General features: G+C 42.0%; 3 protein-coding genes across 6 annotated transcripts; 1 reads left to right on the forward strand and 2 right to left on the reverse strand.

Moving 5' to 3' along the window:
* Positions 1–169: 169 nt before the first annotated feature.
* On the reverse strand, positions 170–9092 carry LOC135395098 (PHD finger protein 21A-like). 3 transcript variants are annotated; one of them, XM_064626324.1, is made up of 11 exons: positions 8527–9092; positions 8180–8212; positions 8001–8066; positions 7856–7924; positions 7712–7795; positions 7545–7655; positions 1585–1729; positions 1484–1530; positions 1364–1418; positions 1193–1300; positions 170–1135 (listed from the first exon to the last, which is right to left on the reverse strand). In XM_064626324.1, exons 1-11 carry the CDS (start codon positions 8581–8583, stop codon positions 1044–1046), a joined length of 867 nt encoding a protein of 288 aa, XP_064482394.1. In that variant the 5' UTR covers positions 8584–9092; the 3' UTR covers positions 170–1043. The 3 variants fall into 3 exon arrangements, with proteins under 3 accessions (XP_064482394.1, XP_064482393.1, XP_064482392.1); XM_064626323.1 differs by having other exon boundaries at positions 1197–1300; positions 1484–1527; positions 8527–9091; XM_064626322.1 differs by having other exon boundaries at positions 1197–1300; positions 8527–9083.
* Positions 8873–10428, forward strand: LOC135395099 (uncharacterized). Of its 2 annotated transcripts, none has more exons than XM_064626326.1 (7): positions 8873–9204; positions 9274–9428; positions 9484–9558; positions 9610–9739; positions 9801–9966; positions 10014–10129; positions 10187–10428. In XM_064626326.1, the coding sequence occupies exons 2-7, from the start codon at positions 9276–9278 to the stop codon at positions 10396–10398; spliced, it is 852 nt and encodes a 283-aa protein (XP_064482396.1). In that variant the 5' UTR covers positions 8873–9204; positions 9274–9275; the 3' UTR covers positions 10399–10428. The 2 variants fall into 2 exon arrangements, with proteins under 2 accessions (XP_064482396.1, XP_064482395.1); XM_064626325.1 differs by having other exon boundaries at positions 8873–9130.
* A 1360-nt stretch (positions 10429–11788) lies between these two features.
* On the reverse strand, positions 11789–14905 carry LOC135395101 (soma ferritin-like). Its single transcript, XM_064626328.1, has 3 exons — positions 14715–14905; positions 12031–12303; positions 11789–11971 (listed from the first exon to the last, which is right to left on the reverse strand). The coding sequence occupies exons 1-3, from the start codon at positions 14811–14813 to the stop codon at positions 11822–11824; spliced, it is 522 nt and encodes a 173-aa protein (XP_064482398.1). The 5' UTR covers positions 14814–14905; the 3' UTR covers positions 11789–11821.
* Between the last annotated feature and the right edge of the window lie 21 nt (positions 14906–14926).

The raw sequence follows: 14926 nt of genomic DNA on the forward strand, positions 1-14926 counted from the left end.
AGAATGGTGCATATAAGAACATGTCAGAATATGTATTTAACGATTGAATACTTTTATACCGACGAGTAGAGCCTCAAGTAAAGCTTCCACACCAACTAGCAGAAATGGTATCATCCATTTCCTATCGGAATCTCTCTCAATGTTGTCACACGTTATAAAACCCAGGAAGCAGAACATTCAAAGAGGTTTATTTGACCAACCATTCATGGCCACAAAAATAGGTTCATGCAATTGAGACCAATTGAGCACGCAGTGAGGCCAATTAATTTAGGGTTATAAAGAGGCTACAATTACTCTCTCGAGCAATTGAATTATTTGCAAAAAACAATTTATATTTTTGGGTGCCAAAATAACATCTCCTTTAAAACACATCCACAAATCTGTACAAACCACTCATCCATGTAAAACGTTGGAAGAAAAGAAACAACAACAAATAAGCGTCATTTACAAAGTCTCGCCCCCTTTTTTGTTATACTCTGTGTTACAATTAATGCTCTCAGAAACTAGATATGTAGCAAAAAAATAGTGACTCTATGTACAGACCAAATGTGACCAAGGATATGTATTCATCTAATGTTATCCAGCCATTCACAATGGAACGCCCACGGATGAACAACTTTTCTAACCAGGCAAGTAAAATTTATCCGCAGTTGTCAACCAAGTGGGTGACACAATCAGTCACAACTTTTGGACTTGCTCGTTGCTGCTCAACAAATACTCAACATTTGCTTACGAGGACGAATCAATGAGTTGTTGAGACACGTTGTGATCAAAGATGATGTCAAATTACGGTGCAAAACAGAAGACTACTCTGTATCTAATGAGAACTGACAATCGCCCCACTACACAGAGAGTCTCCAAGATAGAAATGAATTTGATACTTTGCTTCACTTTCATACTCGTTATTTCATACGACCAGACTAGAGCATCTCTCGAGACAACAAAAACTTTGGAAATAATAATAATAATTAAAAAAACTCGACATAAAAATAAATAGGTGCACTTGAGGTAGTAAAATGTTTATGGTGCATCAGGAAGACCCTCTAAAAGACTGCACCACACTTTGCAACCTGTGCAGTGCGTTGTGCACACTTTCGTAGGTGGCCTGCAATTCTACACGACGTTTCTGTTGAGTCTGGCAAGAAGAAAGCATTCATTAAAATGGCTCAGTCGAAAGACTCTCATCACGGACTCACTGCTATCATTTCAGACAACTGTTGTTTCTTCTCTTGGAGTTGCATGCGCTCTGTTTTCAGCTCAAGGCTCCTCTTCAACAGCTTCTGCTTCTCTACTGCTTTGGCTGAGTGCACAAATAATATATCTAAACACACATGCTCCTCACCTCACCCGTATACTAGCTCACCATTCTTGAGCAAAGTATAGTCGCTGACCCAGGCTTCCAGGCGGTCCTCTTCCTTCTGTCCATTCCAAGGAAAAACATGTTTGTAGAAAGAAGCTACTTTATGAATTATCTTAAGAGTACCTTAATGGCAAGCACTGGAGGTGAGACATGTCCATTGGTGCTTTCTGCTATAGGATGGAGGGAACATTTAAGATCCTTTCCCACTCTTCTGTCCCTCTCACCTCGAAGCGCATTCTTGCGCTCCAGGGCTGCATTAGAAAAATGAGGATTGGCTGTTGTACGTCGCTTGCGTTCTCCACGACGGCTCTGCAGCTCTTTCAGGGCTTCTCGTGTCATCAACCCCAATGCTCTCATCAACTCCATCTTCTACAACGAGAAAATCCATTAGACAAAAACAGACTGCTACATGGCCATTCCTAATTTCAATTGATTTAAATGATGCAAAATCCCTTGAAGAGTGCGAGATGTACGTAAGAAAAGTTGCTTTTCTACTCTGGTACAAAAATGCATATTGGCGGACCACCTCAAACATGTAGGAAACATATTCAGGAACTCAAAGTACATTTGCACACGCGTATCACATTTCTGTTTCTGCACCTCTAGCGGAACCCAAATCTCTACCAATATTGACGTACTATTGTAATGTACCAAAGTCCAAGTTTGGTTGCCGTATTCATTTTCAGTTTAGTTTAGCCTTTTATTTCAAGCTGAGAATCGTGTGAGTGCAGGGAAGGAGGTCATTTTCTCACTTCTTCGACATAAATGAGCGGCGCTTTGCATAGCCACGTTTTGTAGATGGACCTCATCCGATATATCTCAAATAAACCACCAAACGCACTGTGCGTCAACTCCATTTACCTCATCATTTATATCTCAAAAATAGGTATTCATTTTTTTTTACTTTTAAGAAGGGCTGGATTCAAATAATGATTGCCTCCAATTGTGCTCTCGCATATTTTCCAAAAAATATATAATTAACGAGCGAATAAATAAATTTTAGTTAATTAGTCACTTTCCCTGCCCGCAAAAATGGCATCAGTGCTGCTTTTTTCGAGGAGACCAACTACTGCAGTCCTCGTGACGAATGAGCAAAAATTGGTGCTTCTTCAGCTGAGAGAGGGAGGTTGCCCCTACTTTTGTCTCCCATTTACCTCAACATTCAGTTGCCTATTACACATTATAAGTCATGGAGGAGTCGCAGTCATAGCTGTAAACAAGGTGCAACAACTTTAATCGAGTTAAAATCACGGCGGATTGGTGAACCATTCTAAAAACGATAAAGACAAACTCGATAAGGTGGTCAACTTTCTGCTGAGCTAAGTGCTGCCCATGTTGGATAGGAGAAGAAAGAGAAAATAAAAGTCTTTGCTTTTTGTCCCTTTCGTTGTCCCCTTGCACTGGGGGGCTTTTATCGTTTTTAGAACAACTACTTTATGTTGAGCTGTTGAATGGGGAGCATCCTTGTATACTATTTCCCCGCAAACAAGGAAATAGTCATAGCAGGTCGTAAATCTTGGAGGTAGTTTCATACTACTCTCATTGTATAGCATAGAGTAGCCGCAAACGAGGAAATAGTCGCGGGTCATAAATCACGCAGTTAGTCCCACACTGTCCCATAGTGGTGCTTAGACTAGTCGCAGTCATAAAAAGTCAATTTATAGCTGTAAACGAGTAAATAGTCGCAACGGGTCATAAGTCATGCAGGTAGTCCCACACTATCCCAAATAGAAATAGTAAATGACAAGATAACCCAAAAATTTGCGATTAAATTCCGCGGCATAAGGATTAAATTGCACGGTATAAGGAATAAATACCTGTAGTTAGCATATGTGGCGTACATAAAGTTGACTCAGCTGGCATTGTTAGACATTGTTAAAGAAAGATTTCTTGAGAGTAAGACTATAAATGGTAAGACATTTCAGTCGTTTATGAATATTCTATCTGGAGACACACTTGGTGCTCTAAAGAGTCCAAAATCTCAAACTTGAAGATTACTTTGAATAGCCCAGGATTCAGGTATGCATAGAGAGTAATACAGGGGTTGTTTTGGGGAGTAGCTGTTCAAACACAAATTCTGCCGGGAAAAATGTCACACAATTTCATTTATACTGAAGGAAACGTAACAATTCCACAAATGACATTTACCGAAAATTTTGAAAACAAAATCAAATCAAAATTGTCCCAGATTTTCGTCATCATGTGGAATACTCAAACATTAATTAATCATTCGACCCATATTCTGAAAAAAATCACGAGGCACACTTTTCCAGACATTGTTTTTGCGCTGCCTTTTTAATCTTAGCCAAAACTCGTGCCGTGCCTCACCCTAGTCTGGTCCTAGTCAATGTGACACGAGGAAATACACAAACGTCATCTTATTAAAGCATGCACAAAGATCATGGAACTGAACACTCCTCTCTTATTTAGTTGGACAGAACATAATGGTTGGCAAATAGCTCTTGAATGAGCACAAGTTCCTCAAGGTGTTCTTTTGTAATGTTCTTGCTGCTCCACATTTCCTGGTGCCTACCCAGGTGTACTCCCTGTACCATGTAGCTGAATGTCGTGCATCTCACAGAACGCGATCAACATGTGATTGGAGTCGCTTTAGGCTAAGTGACTGTATCTGCTGCCGAAATGAAATGTGTCCAGCGTATCATCAACTAGCCACGTCCTCCACTATGCAAGCCCAGTATAATAACTCTGCTCTCTTCTAATTTCGCTCAAGTTTGCCGTAATGATCATCTCATGAAGGTGCTTCACCAAACTCTGTTCACTTTCCTTTCCAGTCATGCAATCTTTGGTATTTTTGCTAGCATTGGCTCTGTTACGGGCTGTTTTTGTGTGTGTGACCTTGTTGCTGATTGTTTTATCCCATCAGTTCCAGCAGCAGCAACTAATTATTACTAATTACGACTATAATAAAATTGAAATTGAACCGAGGGCAGGGAGTTGGGACTGAATTGCACGTCCCAGACATCCAGACTAAAATTTTTTACAGCACCAGGTTACTTTCAGAGTGATGCTTGGAGGTGCCTGAAAGAGTAAGTTTCCATTCCTGCAGAAAACTAGAGCCTGATGTCCAGGTGTCTCTCAAGAAAATTGGAAAATTTAATTTGTACGCAGTCGGCCTATCTAAGCGCACATAACGTGCACTGCTCATTGGTGCCATTTTTTACAACGCGCGCATCATACACCGGAAAATATGGTAAACAGCGGTGTGAAAAAGCTGATAAAATCAAACCGAGACATAACGACAAAAACAATGAAAGAAAATGCACGTTGCCCTTTCTCCGATACTTTCCAGCTACTTAATTAATTTGCGTACCAATTTTAACGAACAGTCTCTGGAAGTAACATGCCCTCCAATATCAGATCTGTGTCAGGTGGCCAGCATTATGTATTGTTTAGTTGGGACTAAAAATGTCATCCGATCACCTTTAAAGGGAGACGGAATTTCATTTAGCGTGGCTATTCGATAGTCCGAGCCATCAGTACAAAAACGCCGCAAATTTCATTCCAATCGGCGGTGCAGTTAATTAGAAAATTTAAATTAAAGATTTCGGACAACACTGTATTGGGTATTCGGAAGGGATCTCTACTCTCAGCTAGACATCCCATTCCAGAATCCTTTATTGATAGCAATCACCATGGTGCTTCTTACACTCACGGGCTCTGCGTCAAACCACAGGCGTATGACACGGGGCCCGACAGCCGAACAGCGCAAAGAACCACACTAAACAGGGGTCACTCCTATGGAAATATGATACCAAATAATATAGCCACAAAAAGCGTGACAAAATAGTGCTGCATACATAATACATATTCAACAGTGTTGCCCGCTGCACAGGGGTTTGTTCGACACCAGGCGCCGGATTTTTCGTGATAAATTAAAAATATTTAGAGAGGTTGTCGGTCGTATGGTTCCGCATATGGGATTTACGAGCAACGAAAGTCTCAAGCCACGTCGCCAGCATACCAGTACCTTTAACCAGAGTTCGAGGTAATTCGTTACTGTAACTAAGTTCCTTTTTTTGGTAACTTGTAACTTAACTTTTGCGCCGTGGTAACCTTCGGAGGAACTTGTTTCTTTTTCGGGTAACTTTGCAAAAGTAACTTAAGCTAAGTTCCTAGTTACTTTTAATTCGCTTTTCACTCACGTTGACATATTTTCTCGCGTTCTCTCCAGTCTTTTGTGGCATTGTATGCCATAAAATGCGATATTCAATCAACAACAGTATTCTATTCAGGAAGTAAGAACCTCTGCCATTGAAATGAAGCTGAACCATTGTGCGCCCAGAGGGAGTAAGATGCAAAGCGTCAGAATTGTTTGACATAAACGAAAACCATCTCAGCATGTTGCATTCCTCCACAGGCACCTCAAGGTCCGACTCATGGCATCGTTTGGCTCAGGCAATCCTCACATGTGGCTGGCAAGTTCCACTGTGTCCAAGGAGGCACGGGATGACCCAAACACGACCATGAGACCAAACAGCAGTCATCGCAGTGGAGATCTCAAAGGCAGTAGACAAGTGCAACAAAAAGCATGCTGGTTGTGCACCAACAATTGGTCCCACATGGTCAACTCTCAACTGTACTGCAAAATTGGGTGCTCCCTCACACTCGTATTTGCCGGACTTGTTCCTGTTCCCTAAGCTCAAGTCCAGGTGGAATTGCAGAAGGTGCATTCCGGCAATGACAATGTGGAGACTACTTTGAAGGGGCACAAATTTAAATAAATAAATGATCGGGCAGCATTCTTATAGGGCTAGTCCAGGAACTTTTTCATCAACTCTCGTATACTGTAACAAAACTTACGGTAGCGTAAATTTCTCAGTCTTTATTTTTCGGCAGTATTTTAACCGAAATTCCGCGGGACGGATAATCGATAAAAAAATAGGAATGTTTCTCTGTCAAATGGGTAGTTGCTCATTATGGGATCTACCTTTTAATTGCTATTCTCTTACTCCTCCTGCCCTTTTTCACTCAAAGAGCACATTCTATCACACGTGTCCAAAAACTTGAAAAAATGAAGGGTGACAGAACATAGAAAAACGTACTGTGTTTCTCTGTGTTATCCGCCTTTTTTACGAGTCACTTTTAGGCACGTTGGACATCCACCGACAAGCCCAAAGGACATTGAGGAGAGCCAAACCGAAAATAAACCAAACTAAAAAATTACATTAGCTGTTGGTGTAGTTCTGCGTACCAGTTCCATCGTATCAGAGGTAGCCAGACAGGTGTTCATTTTGATCCGTAAGAACGTAGACTTTGAGGGCATGCTCTTTAAGCAGTTGTTGTAGAAATTCGTACAACTTGCACTTGCATAATGCCTATCGATTCATGTATCTATTGTGTATGCCTGGCAAGAATAGAAGGCTTATCCTTGGATGATCTTAAAGGTGGCCATTTGGGAGAATCCAACAGATTCACTCCATGTGGAAGTTGCACAAAAGTGGGTCTGGCCATCATGAAGAATGGGGACAACTTGCAAATAGTATTGTGAATGAATAGATTCAGCTCATTGATCACCTATTCAAAGGAGTAGTGTCTTAGTGTTCCAATTCCCACATTTAAAAAAAAAATTTCCCATTTCACATTACAAGTATCCTTTAGTGTGTGACATTTTTTTTCCCCGATATGGCCTCCCCTGGCGTGACTCGAATTTGAATGTTAAAAAAAGAAAAGAAAAAGGATTCAAGTGTGGTATCAGCTACGAGTTGTGCAAAGAAACAATATACGCGAGTCACTTTAATATGCATTTTGTGCCGTATAATTAGGGTTCTTTGTTGCTCTCGTATATGTATATAGCATACCACAGAGTATGATTTTACGCAAGATAAGATGTACTAGTAGCACACAGAATTCACAGGAGTTACTCTGCCACTCAATCAAAGGCAGATGAATATAGGTACAACTGTAAATCTGCTGCTTCACTTGAGATCTCAACAGCAACAATGGGGATGACGTTGCGAGAATAAGATACGTACTTTCCATTTGTTGCGAACAGATCATGGACTGGAACACACTGCAAGAACATTATAAAAAGCTTCACAATTTAATGTACGATTTTCTTTCAATTTTGTTGACACGGTCTCAACTGATATTGTCCCACGATTTCAACTGTAACAGCAGTGAGTCCCAAAGGATTGAAAGACAGCAAAATTTCAGAGGGACTTACATTATTGTCCTCCTTACTTGGCTTGGCTCTTGACGACACAACACTGGGACATTCTGCCTTACAGCTTGTTGTGGACACCACCACCGTTACAGTCTTGGGCACACGTGGAACCTGAATGGAGCAATTTTATAGAAATCCCTTTTGAAAAAAAAATGAGGGTTGCTTACATTCCTCGGAGGATATTGTGGAACACGGATTGGATGGTTGGGCAACACCACCATACTGGGCAACAGCACCCCTTTTAAAGTACCCTTCACGGGTGAAACAGTTTTTAAACCACGCGTAAAGAATGCTTTATTCGTTTCCCTCACCACTGTGCGAGGAGATTTAAGGGAATTATTCCTCTCCAGGTCGGACCGAAGTTGCTGCACTACTTGTTTCTGAAACACAAATTCACCCTCAAGACAACAAACCTTTACAAAAACATCCGTGGAACTGAAAAGATAATAAACTTACTTGCTTGTCACTCAGTGCTTTGATTTCGGCTTGCAAGTCGTGCAGTTGCTTTTGCAACGCGGTATTCTGTGACAACATATCATCCAACCCATCCAAATATTATTACGACAGTTCTCTGAGGGATCCGGTTAAGTGCTACTCAACAACGCGATCGATGAAAACAAAGTGAAAGTGCCTACCTGAGGATCAATGCGCATTTTTGACAGCACGATCTGCGATGAAAGAAAAAAGTACCGTTGCAAACACATTTAAAGAAGAAAAAGAAGAAAAAGCCAGCATAAAAAGGAGAGGAAAAAAAGTTTGCGAGAAACGTCCCGACGTATGGCTGCCACACAACTGCAATAAACTGCAGCAACAAAGTTGCGGTTACTCAATAGAATACTAATCTCCATGTCCATACAACAAGCTTAGACGACTTTTCTTTTGGTTTCAAGCACGTCTTATTGGATGTCCTTAAGTTATGGATGCATAGGTGGAGGATACTTTTTCAAGATTTATCAAGTTGGCTAAAGTCGTCCGACAGTACCTGATGGCTTTGAATGGCACTTTTAAGTTGGCTCTGAAGGTTTTGTAGTTCCATCATGTTCCCTCGAAGAGCATCCAGCTTGACTCAGGCTACCACTTAATGCCAGGGTAAAACAGCTTGCCAAACAAATTACACCAAATGCATCAAGTCCGAGATGCCGTCGTCCCTGCCTACCTAGGACCACTAGGACGCTGCGCTCAAACTGCGAAAATAAATACACTTCTCGAAACTCACAATACAGTTGCAGTGGAAGCTACAAAATTCAAATTAATAGTTACGCACAACTTTCCTTTTTTGTAAACGACGTTAGCAAAATCTTGGAAACAGTGCACACGAACTATTTTTCTGTAGAGCAAGAAGTGTGATGAGGCGCTATTTCTGAAATGCGTGCCCCGGATGAGAAAATATTTTAACTTATTAGCGTCTTCCAGGCAGTACCGTTTACCGATATGCCCAAGGATTAGTTTTGTGAGCCCCTCAAGGTGGACGTTGTTCTTATTGGGTTTGAGAAGCACTTCTGCGCAAGTAGAAAAAAAAAAAAAAAGAAAGTTTAACGGAGCACACATTTTGCGGTCACTGTGCAAGTAGTACGCTTCGAAGACAGGTGGTTTCATATTTTCCTGTGATTTGGCTTTCATTCTACTGTTAGACAGTGACAACATAACAGACACCCAAGAGGTTGAGAGCACCAATCTCAACATGATGCACCTTGACATCGTCGGTTGATAGATAAGGCATTCTTTTCAGAAATGGCCAAGCGACGAGCAGATAAAGAGATGAACCACGACAATTGGGAAGATGATGATGAAGATGAAGAACCAGGGCAGTTTAAGCAAGCTCATCCGGAAGAAATGAAGCGGAGAGTTATTAAAATTGGGAGACGCAGTGCAACCAATACTCCAGTGAGTTGTTTAGCATTAGTATTCTATTCCCATGTGACAACCTTCCCCTTGTTAGAGCCCATTTTCAAAGTTAACCTTTGGGGACGTCAATGGAACTTCAAATCCTCCCGAATTCCTGGGCAAGCTCAAGGTTTGTGGCGATACCGTATTTATGCGGAGTGCCTTAGAAAATATTTTGCAGTCCCTGAACGATTGTCTCGTGCGGTGGATGAAACAACACATGGAAAACAGTCCGTACTGTGATTTTACCCCAGTGTTCAACGACTACCAAAGACACCTGCAAGAACTCAAGCAAAAATACCATGCAGCAAGTAAGATTGAGACTTTATGGGTTTTTATCCTCTTTGGTGCGTGACAAATAATATTATGCAGAATCCCCTAAAACAACGGGCTTCAAGTCTCTACCAAAATTGAGCCTCACAGTTGACAGCGTCCACAACTCTACTGGAACAACATTGGAGACAGGGGAAGAGGCTTATGTGCCTCCAAAAAATGAGTTCACTGCGGTGCAAGAGGAAGGTGCCATATACAGTAAAAGGTACTCCTTTCCTCAAATAGAGAAGAAAGACTAATAAGATGTCATAGGTGCAAGCTCTTCTACAAGAAGGATAATGTCTACGTGGACAGGGGAGTTGGAACATTGTACTTGAAACCTATGGATGGGAAACACCAGCTTCTCATGAGAGCAGACACAAACTTAGGTAAGTCTTATCTTTCTTACGTAGAAGAAACAAAAGGAGTTGTTCTCTCATTCTCAGGGAACATATTACTCAACATCTTGTTAGTTCCTGCATTGCCTGTGTCGAGACTAGGAAATAATAATGTGGCTCTCGTGTGTGTCCCCAATCCTCCCATCCCAAACTCCGAGGGTCCCACAACTCTTCTGCTACGTGTGAAAACTGCTCAAGACGCCGACCAACTGAGAGAGACCATCGATAGATTGAAAGAAACTTGTGTTTTGCAGAAATAAAGCCAAAGAAGAGCTTTTATTTTGGAGATACCTGCCATGTGTACAGGAATGATGTTTCGAACCCAACGCAACTCTCTGGAATGCTTTCCTAGTGCATGCTTAGGGTAAAACCCGAAATCCTCGCGGTCCTCAGCTTGTCGGAAAAATGAATCACAATACGTATCAGCAAAGGGGGCTTTTATGCAGGAGTGGAGCTGTGGCAAGTGTTTGAATAAGAGAGTTGAACCGAAATGTTTATCGGTTCAGCTCCGGAAGGTAACTTTGAACCGTTCAGGGGATACAGGTGGGAATGAAGGCAGGTTATTCAGTTTGTGTACTTGAAATGGACAGGAAGGTGTCAGTCAACCCCTTTGTCACACAGGCAGTCTTCAAGGAACCTTCATATCAATGTAGCACCACCTAGCGTGTGATGTGTCAACCTGTCAGGAAACATTGGATCCAACCCTGTTTGAGAAGTTGACACGCTTGGTGGCGCTACGTGCATTTTCCATGGTCCTTGGTTTCAATGGCCGTTGAAGACTGCCCGTGTGGTTATAAGTCAACAGACACTTTAACTGGATTTGAGCAGGGGTGGGTCTAGACCGCTTCTCAGAAAAATCCTGACTGCTGCTGTGCTACCATGTCACTGCCAAGTCTCTGTGGAACAAAGACCAAGCGTGGGCAAGAGGAACTGAGAGAGTTGGACGCATTGGCAAATCCTAAATATGTCCACCTCACCTCTTATTTGAAATGCAAAGTTTGGGTATGTTAATTATAACCAGCATGAGGATAGCTGGCACTTTGTAAGGTGCGTGCTTATGTAAGCTCACAAGCAATTATGGTGGCCACCCTGTATAGCTGAAGCTTGGTAGTATATCGATGAATGCTACCCAAAACTGTCGTTAACTGTCCTAATCCTTATATATTCATGTACATGTCTTAGACATTGGTAGTCGTGCAAGTTTTAAATTACCATGTTTGTTGTGGTTATGTCACCCAGAGCATTCCAGCAGGGCAAGACTTTTTCGGATAGAAACGGGACAAAGGTAAAAAAAAAAAAAAAAAAAAAACAGAAAAGTAGTTATGTTCATACAGCAACATACAAGGTTTTGCCACTAGTGCCGTATGAACTGTTTAGTTCCGGTTCAGCTCCAAGATGGCATCAACTGTTTCCTTTCGTTTCGGTCAAAAATACCTAACCGGAACGTCATTTCACCCAAAAATTCCCTAATGACATATCAAACAGAGATCGTAGCACCAGATTCCCCCCCAAATTTGAAAAATCCTAAAATCCATAAAGGAAGAATGTCAGATTTACAATCTGAGCCACTGCAACATAAACCAAGCACACACCTATTTTGGAAATTTTAACCCACCAATAAAACCTATTTCAATACTTTCCAAATGAGCATCGTAGTTTGAGTGACTTTATTGTCGATGGAACTTAGGAGTCCTCCCCATCGAGGGTCTCCTTGTCGAACATGTATTCGCCGAGACCCGGACCAACACGTTTCAGGTTAGTGACGTAGTCGGACAGCTCTTTGATGGCTTCAACCTGTTCCTTTAAGTATTCAGACTCCAGGAAGTCGCACAACTATGAGAAAGAAAGAAGGAAAGATTTAAAATAAGCTAACTGAAAGTGCGAGTGAGAACCTGAGCATCGTTGTGGTCTGTGGCAATACGGTGCAAGTCGAGCAGTGATTGGTTGACAGTCTTCTCAAGCTCCAAGGAAGCCTGCATTGCTTCCAGTCCAGTTCCCCATTCGTCCTGCGAGGGTTTCTGGATTGGCTGCAAGACAACTCTGCCACCACGCATGTTCTGATACTTCATCAGCTTCTCAGCGTGCTCCTTTTCCTCGTGGCTACTCTTTTTAAAGAACTTGTGGAATCCACGCAAGGCCACGTCGTCTCTGTCAAAGTAGTAAGCCTGCAAAGACCACACGTATTAGATTGAGGCTTCTTTAACAAATACCAAATCTCTCGGCTACAACTCGATAACTTTGTCCGGAAATTCAAAATCCACATATTCTTCCAAGGGTTCAGACAGAGTGATCAGTAGGCCCACTAAACTATGCATGTGATGCAGAAACATGCCATGACCTTCTTGGTGCAAATTTTGCTTAGACTGCATCCCACTTACACCTAGATTTGCAGAATCAAAATGATCAAATGAAATGCATTTTGCCCATATAACGTCAATTCCACAACTACGAGGGTTCTTGGTCGGATCCACATCCAGAAAAACTGTCTGACAGAGGAACGCGAAATGTTCAAAGAAAAGATGGCTAAGAAGCGAGCGACCTGGTCAAATGGATGCATAATGGAAGGACTGAGACTCTGTGTACCTGGGTTTTATATTACGCGCAATCTTCATTTTTGCTCAGGCTATCAACAGAGCCATGTCACTATAACAGTCAAAACTTTCAAAGGCTCAAAGTTCCTGTTCATGCAGAAGAAAACTCAAATGGAAATCCACGAGTGCATGATGCAAACATTGACTCAACCGCGAACAAGTGGTAATTTTGACGCACGATGATGGAAACCTCCAATGATGTCAACACCCGAAATTGTATCCATGACCTCAGTTTGGCAAACCTCAACGGAAACAATTGCGCAACAAGAGGAGGCATCAGGTTTGCAATTCATCCAAGTTTGGTATGCCAAGTGGGTGTTTGAATGCCAACGATAAACAATGCCAAATGGATGCCTCAAAGGTCATTTTCAGCATTCTAGCGACATATTTCCTGTAGTTTCAGTTGATGGAACATGGTTGCCATCATGGTTTTTTTTTTTTTTTTTTCTTTCTTTCCAAACCCGAAGAAAAGTCTGAGGTGATAGGGGCATCCAGAGCAGGGTTTCTTTTTTTAGAGGCTCAAAAAAGCGTCAAATCTAGAGGTATTATATGTTGAACGGTAATTCTTCCTTGTCATGCTTCTCAGCACCCCATTTCTGAGGACTCTGAAGGGACACGCATCAAAGCAGACTAAAAACCATGGGTACAGTCCATTAGTGAATGGTTCCCTCGAAAATCGTGCACAAAATGGGGTATCAACGCGAGATGAAAATCCTGATTAGTCTACCTGGAAAAAAGATTTCTCATTGACTCTCCAGTGTTGACATTTCTGGATATGAGCCACTATGTCATCCTCTCTATAGCCTGGACACCCCAGATAATGACTTGCAGGTTGTATATGTAGGAGGTTGTCTCATTCATAAGTTTCCTGAGTTTGGTGTGAGCAAAATGTGTTGAGGGAATTCACGTGCCAAAATTTGAGATGGTAGCGACAATGGAAACTCATAATTATAGAAACGAATATTACATTTTATTTTTCTATTTGTGGGTCGTTGTAACAAGAGCGTGGAAAGTGTCCTATTCAGCACAACACATGCAAACATATGGATGCAACATTGGAAGGTCACACCCATCTAGAGTTGCTAGACCCCCACTTTGAACACTGTACTCTACACCATCAAGACTCGTTCTAAGGATCCCACCAAAGCGTCATTACTTGTGGAGCGGACACTGACGCAGCATGTAGGCAAAAGGGAGTGCTGACAGAAACAGTAATGGTAACTCAACAAAAATGAAAATATGCTGGTCAGAAGCACCACCAAAAACAGACAGGAAAGTAGTTCAAACTGCTTGGGATTAGCAAGCAACGCTATTTTCACCCGTGTCAAGTTTCGAGAACCATCAGAGAAATTCTGTTGGTGGATTAGGACTGTGTCATCGTATTTAGAGGGCGAAGGGAAGTCTTTTTCCACGAATAATTCCGTCGGGTTATTTGTAAGGATTAACACTAATGCTAAGTGTGCAATATGTAACCTACACGGTCCTCAAGAGCAAAAATTCCTTTAAATACCTCGTCCAATGTGTTATGTCCACAGATAACTGACGAGTTCCTTCTTACTGTTAGATAATGCCCGGGCCTCTAATCCCTTCTCACTCAAATTTTGCGTTGTATACATTCCCCACCTGCAGTTCCTACCGTGAGACCCCCCTCCCTATAGTACCATGTCACCGTCTTGCATTCTTGCAATGAGAGTCTTATACCAACAGGCCCAAATGGACGTTTGAGTGAGGATCTTCTGTGCAAACTCCGTAGCAGATTATGGCCTCACGCTCCGGCACCTAGTCATGAACAAACTCTGCAGGAGTGGGTGTTTTCCATTGATGTCTATCCACTGTCGTCCTTTCGTGAAGCCATTCTGCGTTATCTCAGCTTTGACTTTTGGGCACGCAAGAGTCGTCCTATCAAGCCTATCGAGAATGAGTTCACTTTTATGCAAGCGGGCCAGAGTTGACCAACTACGCTGCCAAGGAACAGACCCACTCACCATCGAGAGATACACGTAGCTAGCGTAAAGCTCCATGTTGATCTGCTTGTTGATGCGTGCTTCGCAATCCGAGTGGTAGTTTTGGCGAGGTTGAGTCATCTTTCTCAATTATAAAACGGTCGTTTGGCGATGCTCGTTCAATCACTGTTGAAGCAAAACATCTACCAAAACATGGCCGTTGATAGGTAGCCAACGCTTATATAGCCAGCAGC

Source organism: Ornithodoros turicata, chromosome 5 (assembly GCF_037126465.1).
Source record: "Ornithodoros turicata isolate Travis chromosome 5, ASM3712646v1, whole genome shotgun sequence".
NCBI lineage: Eukaryota > Metazoa > Arthropoda > Arachnida > Ixodida > Argasidae > Ornithodoros > Ornithodoros turicata.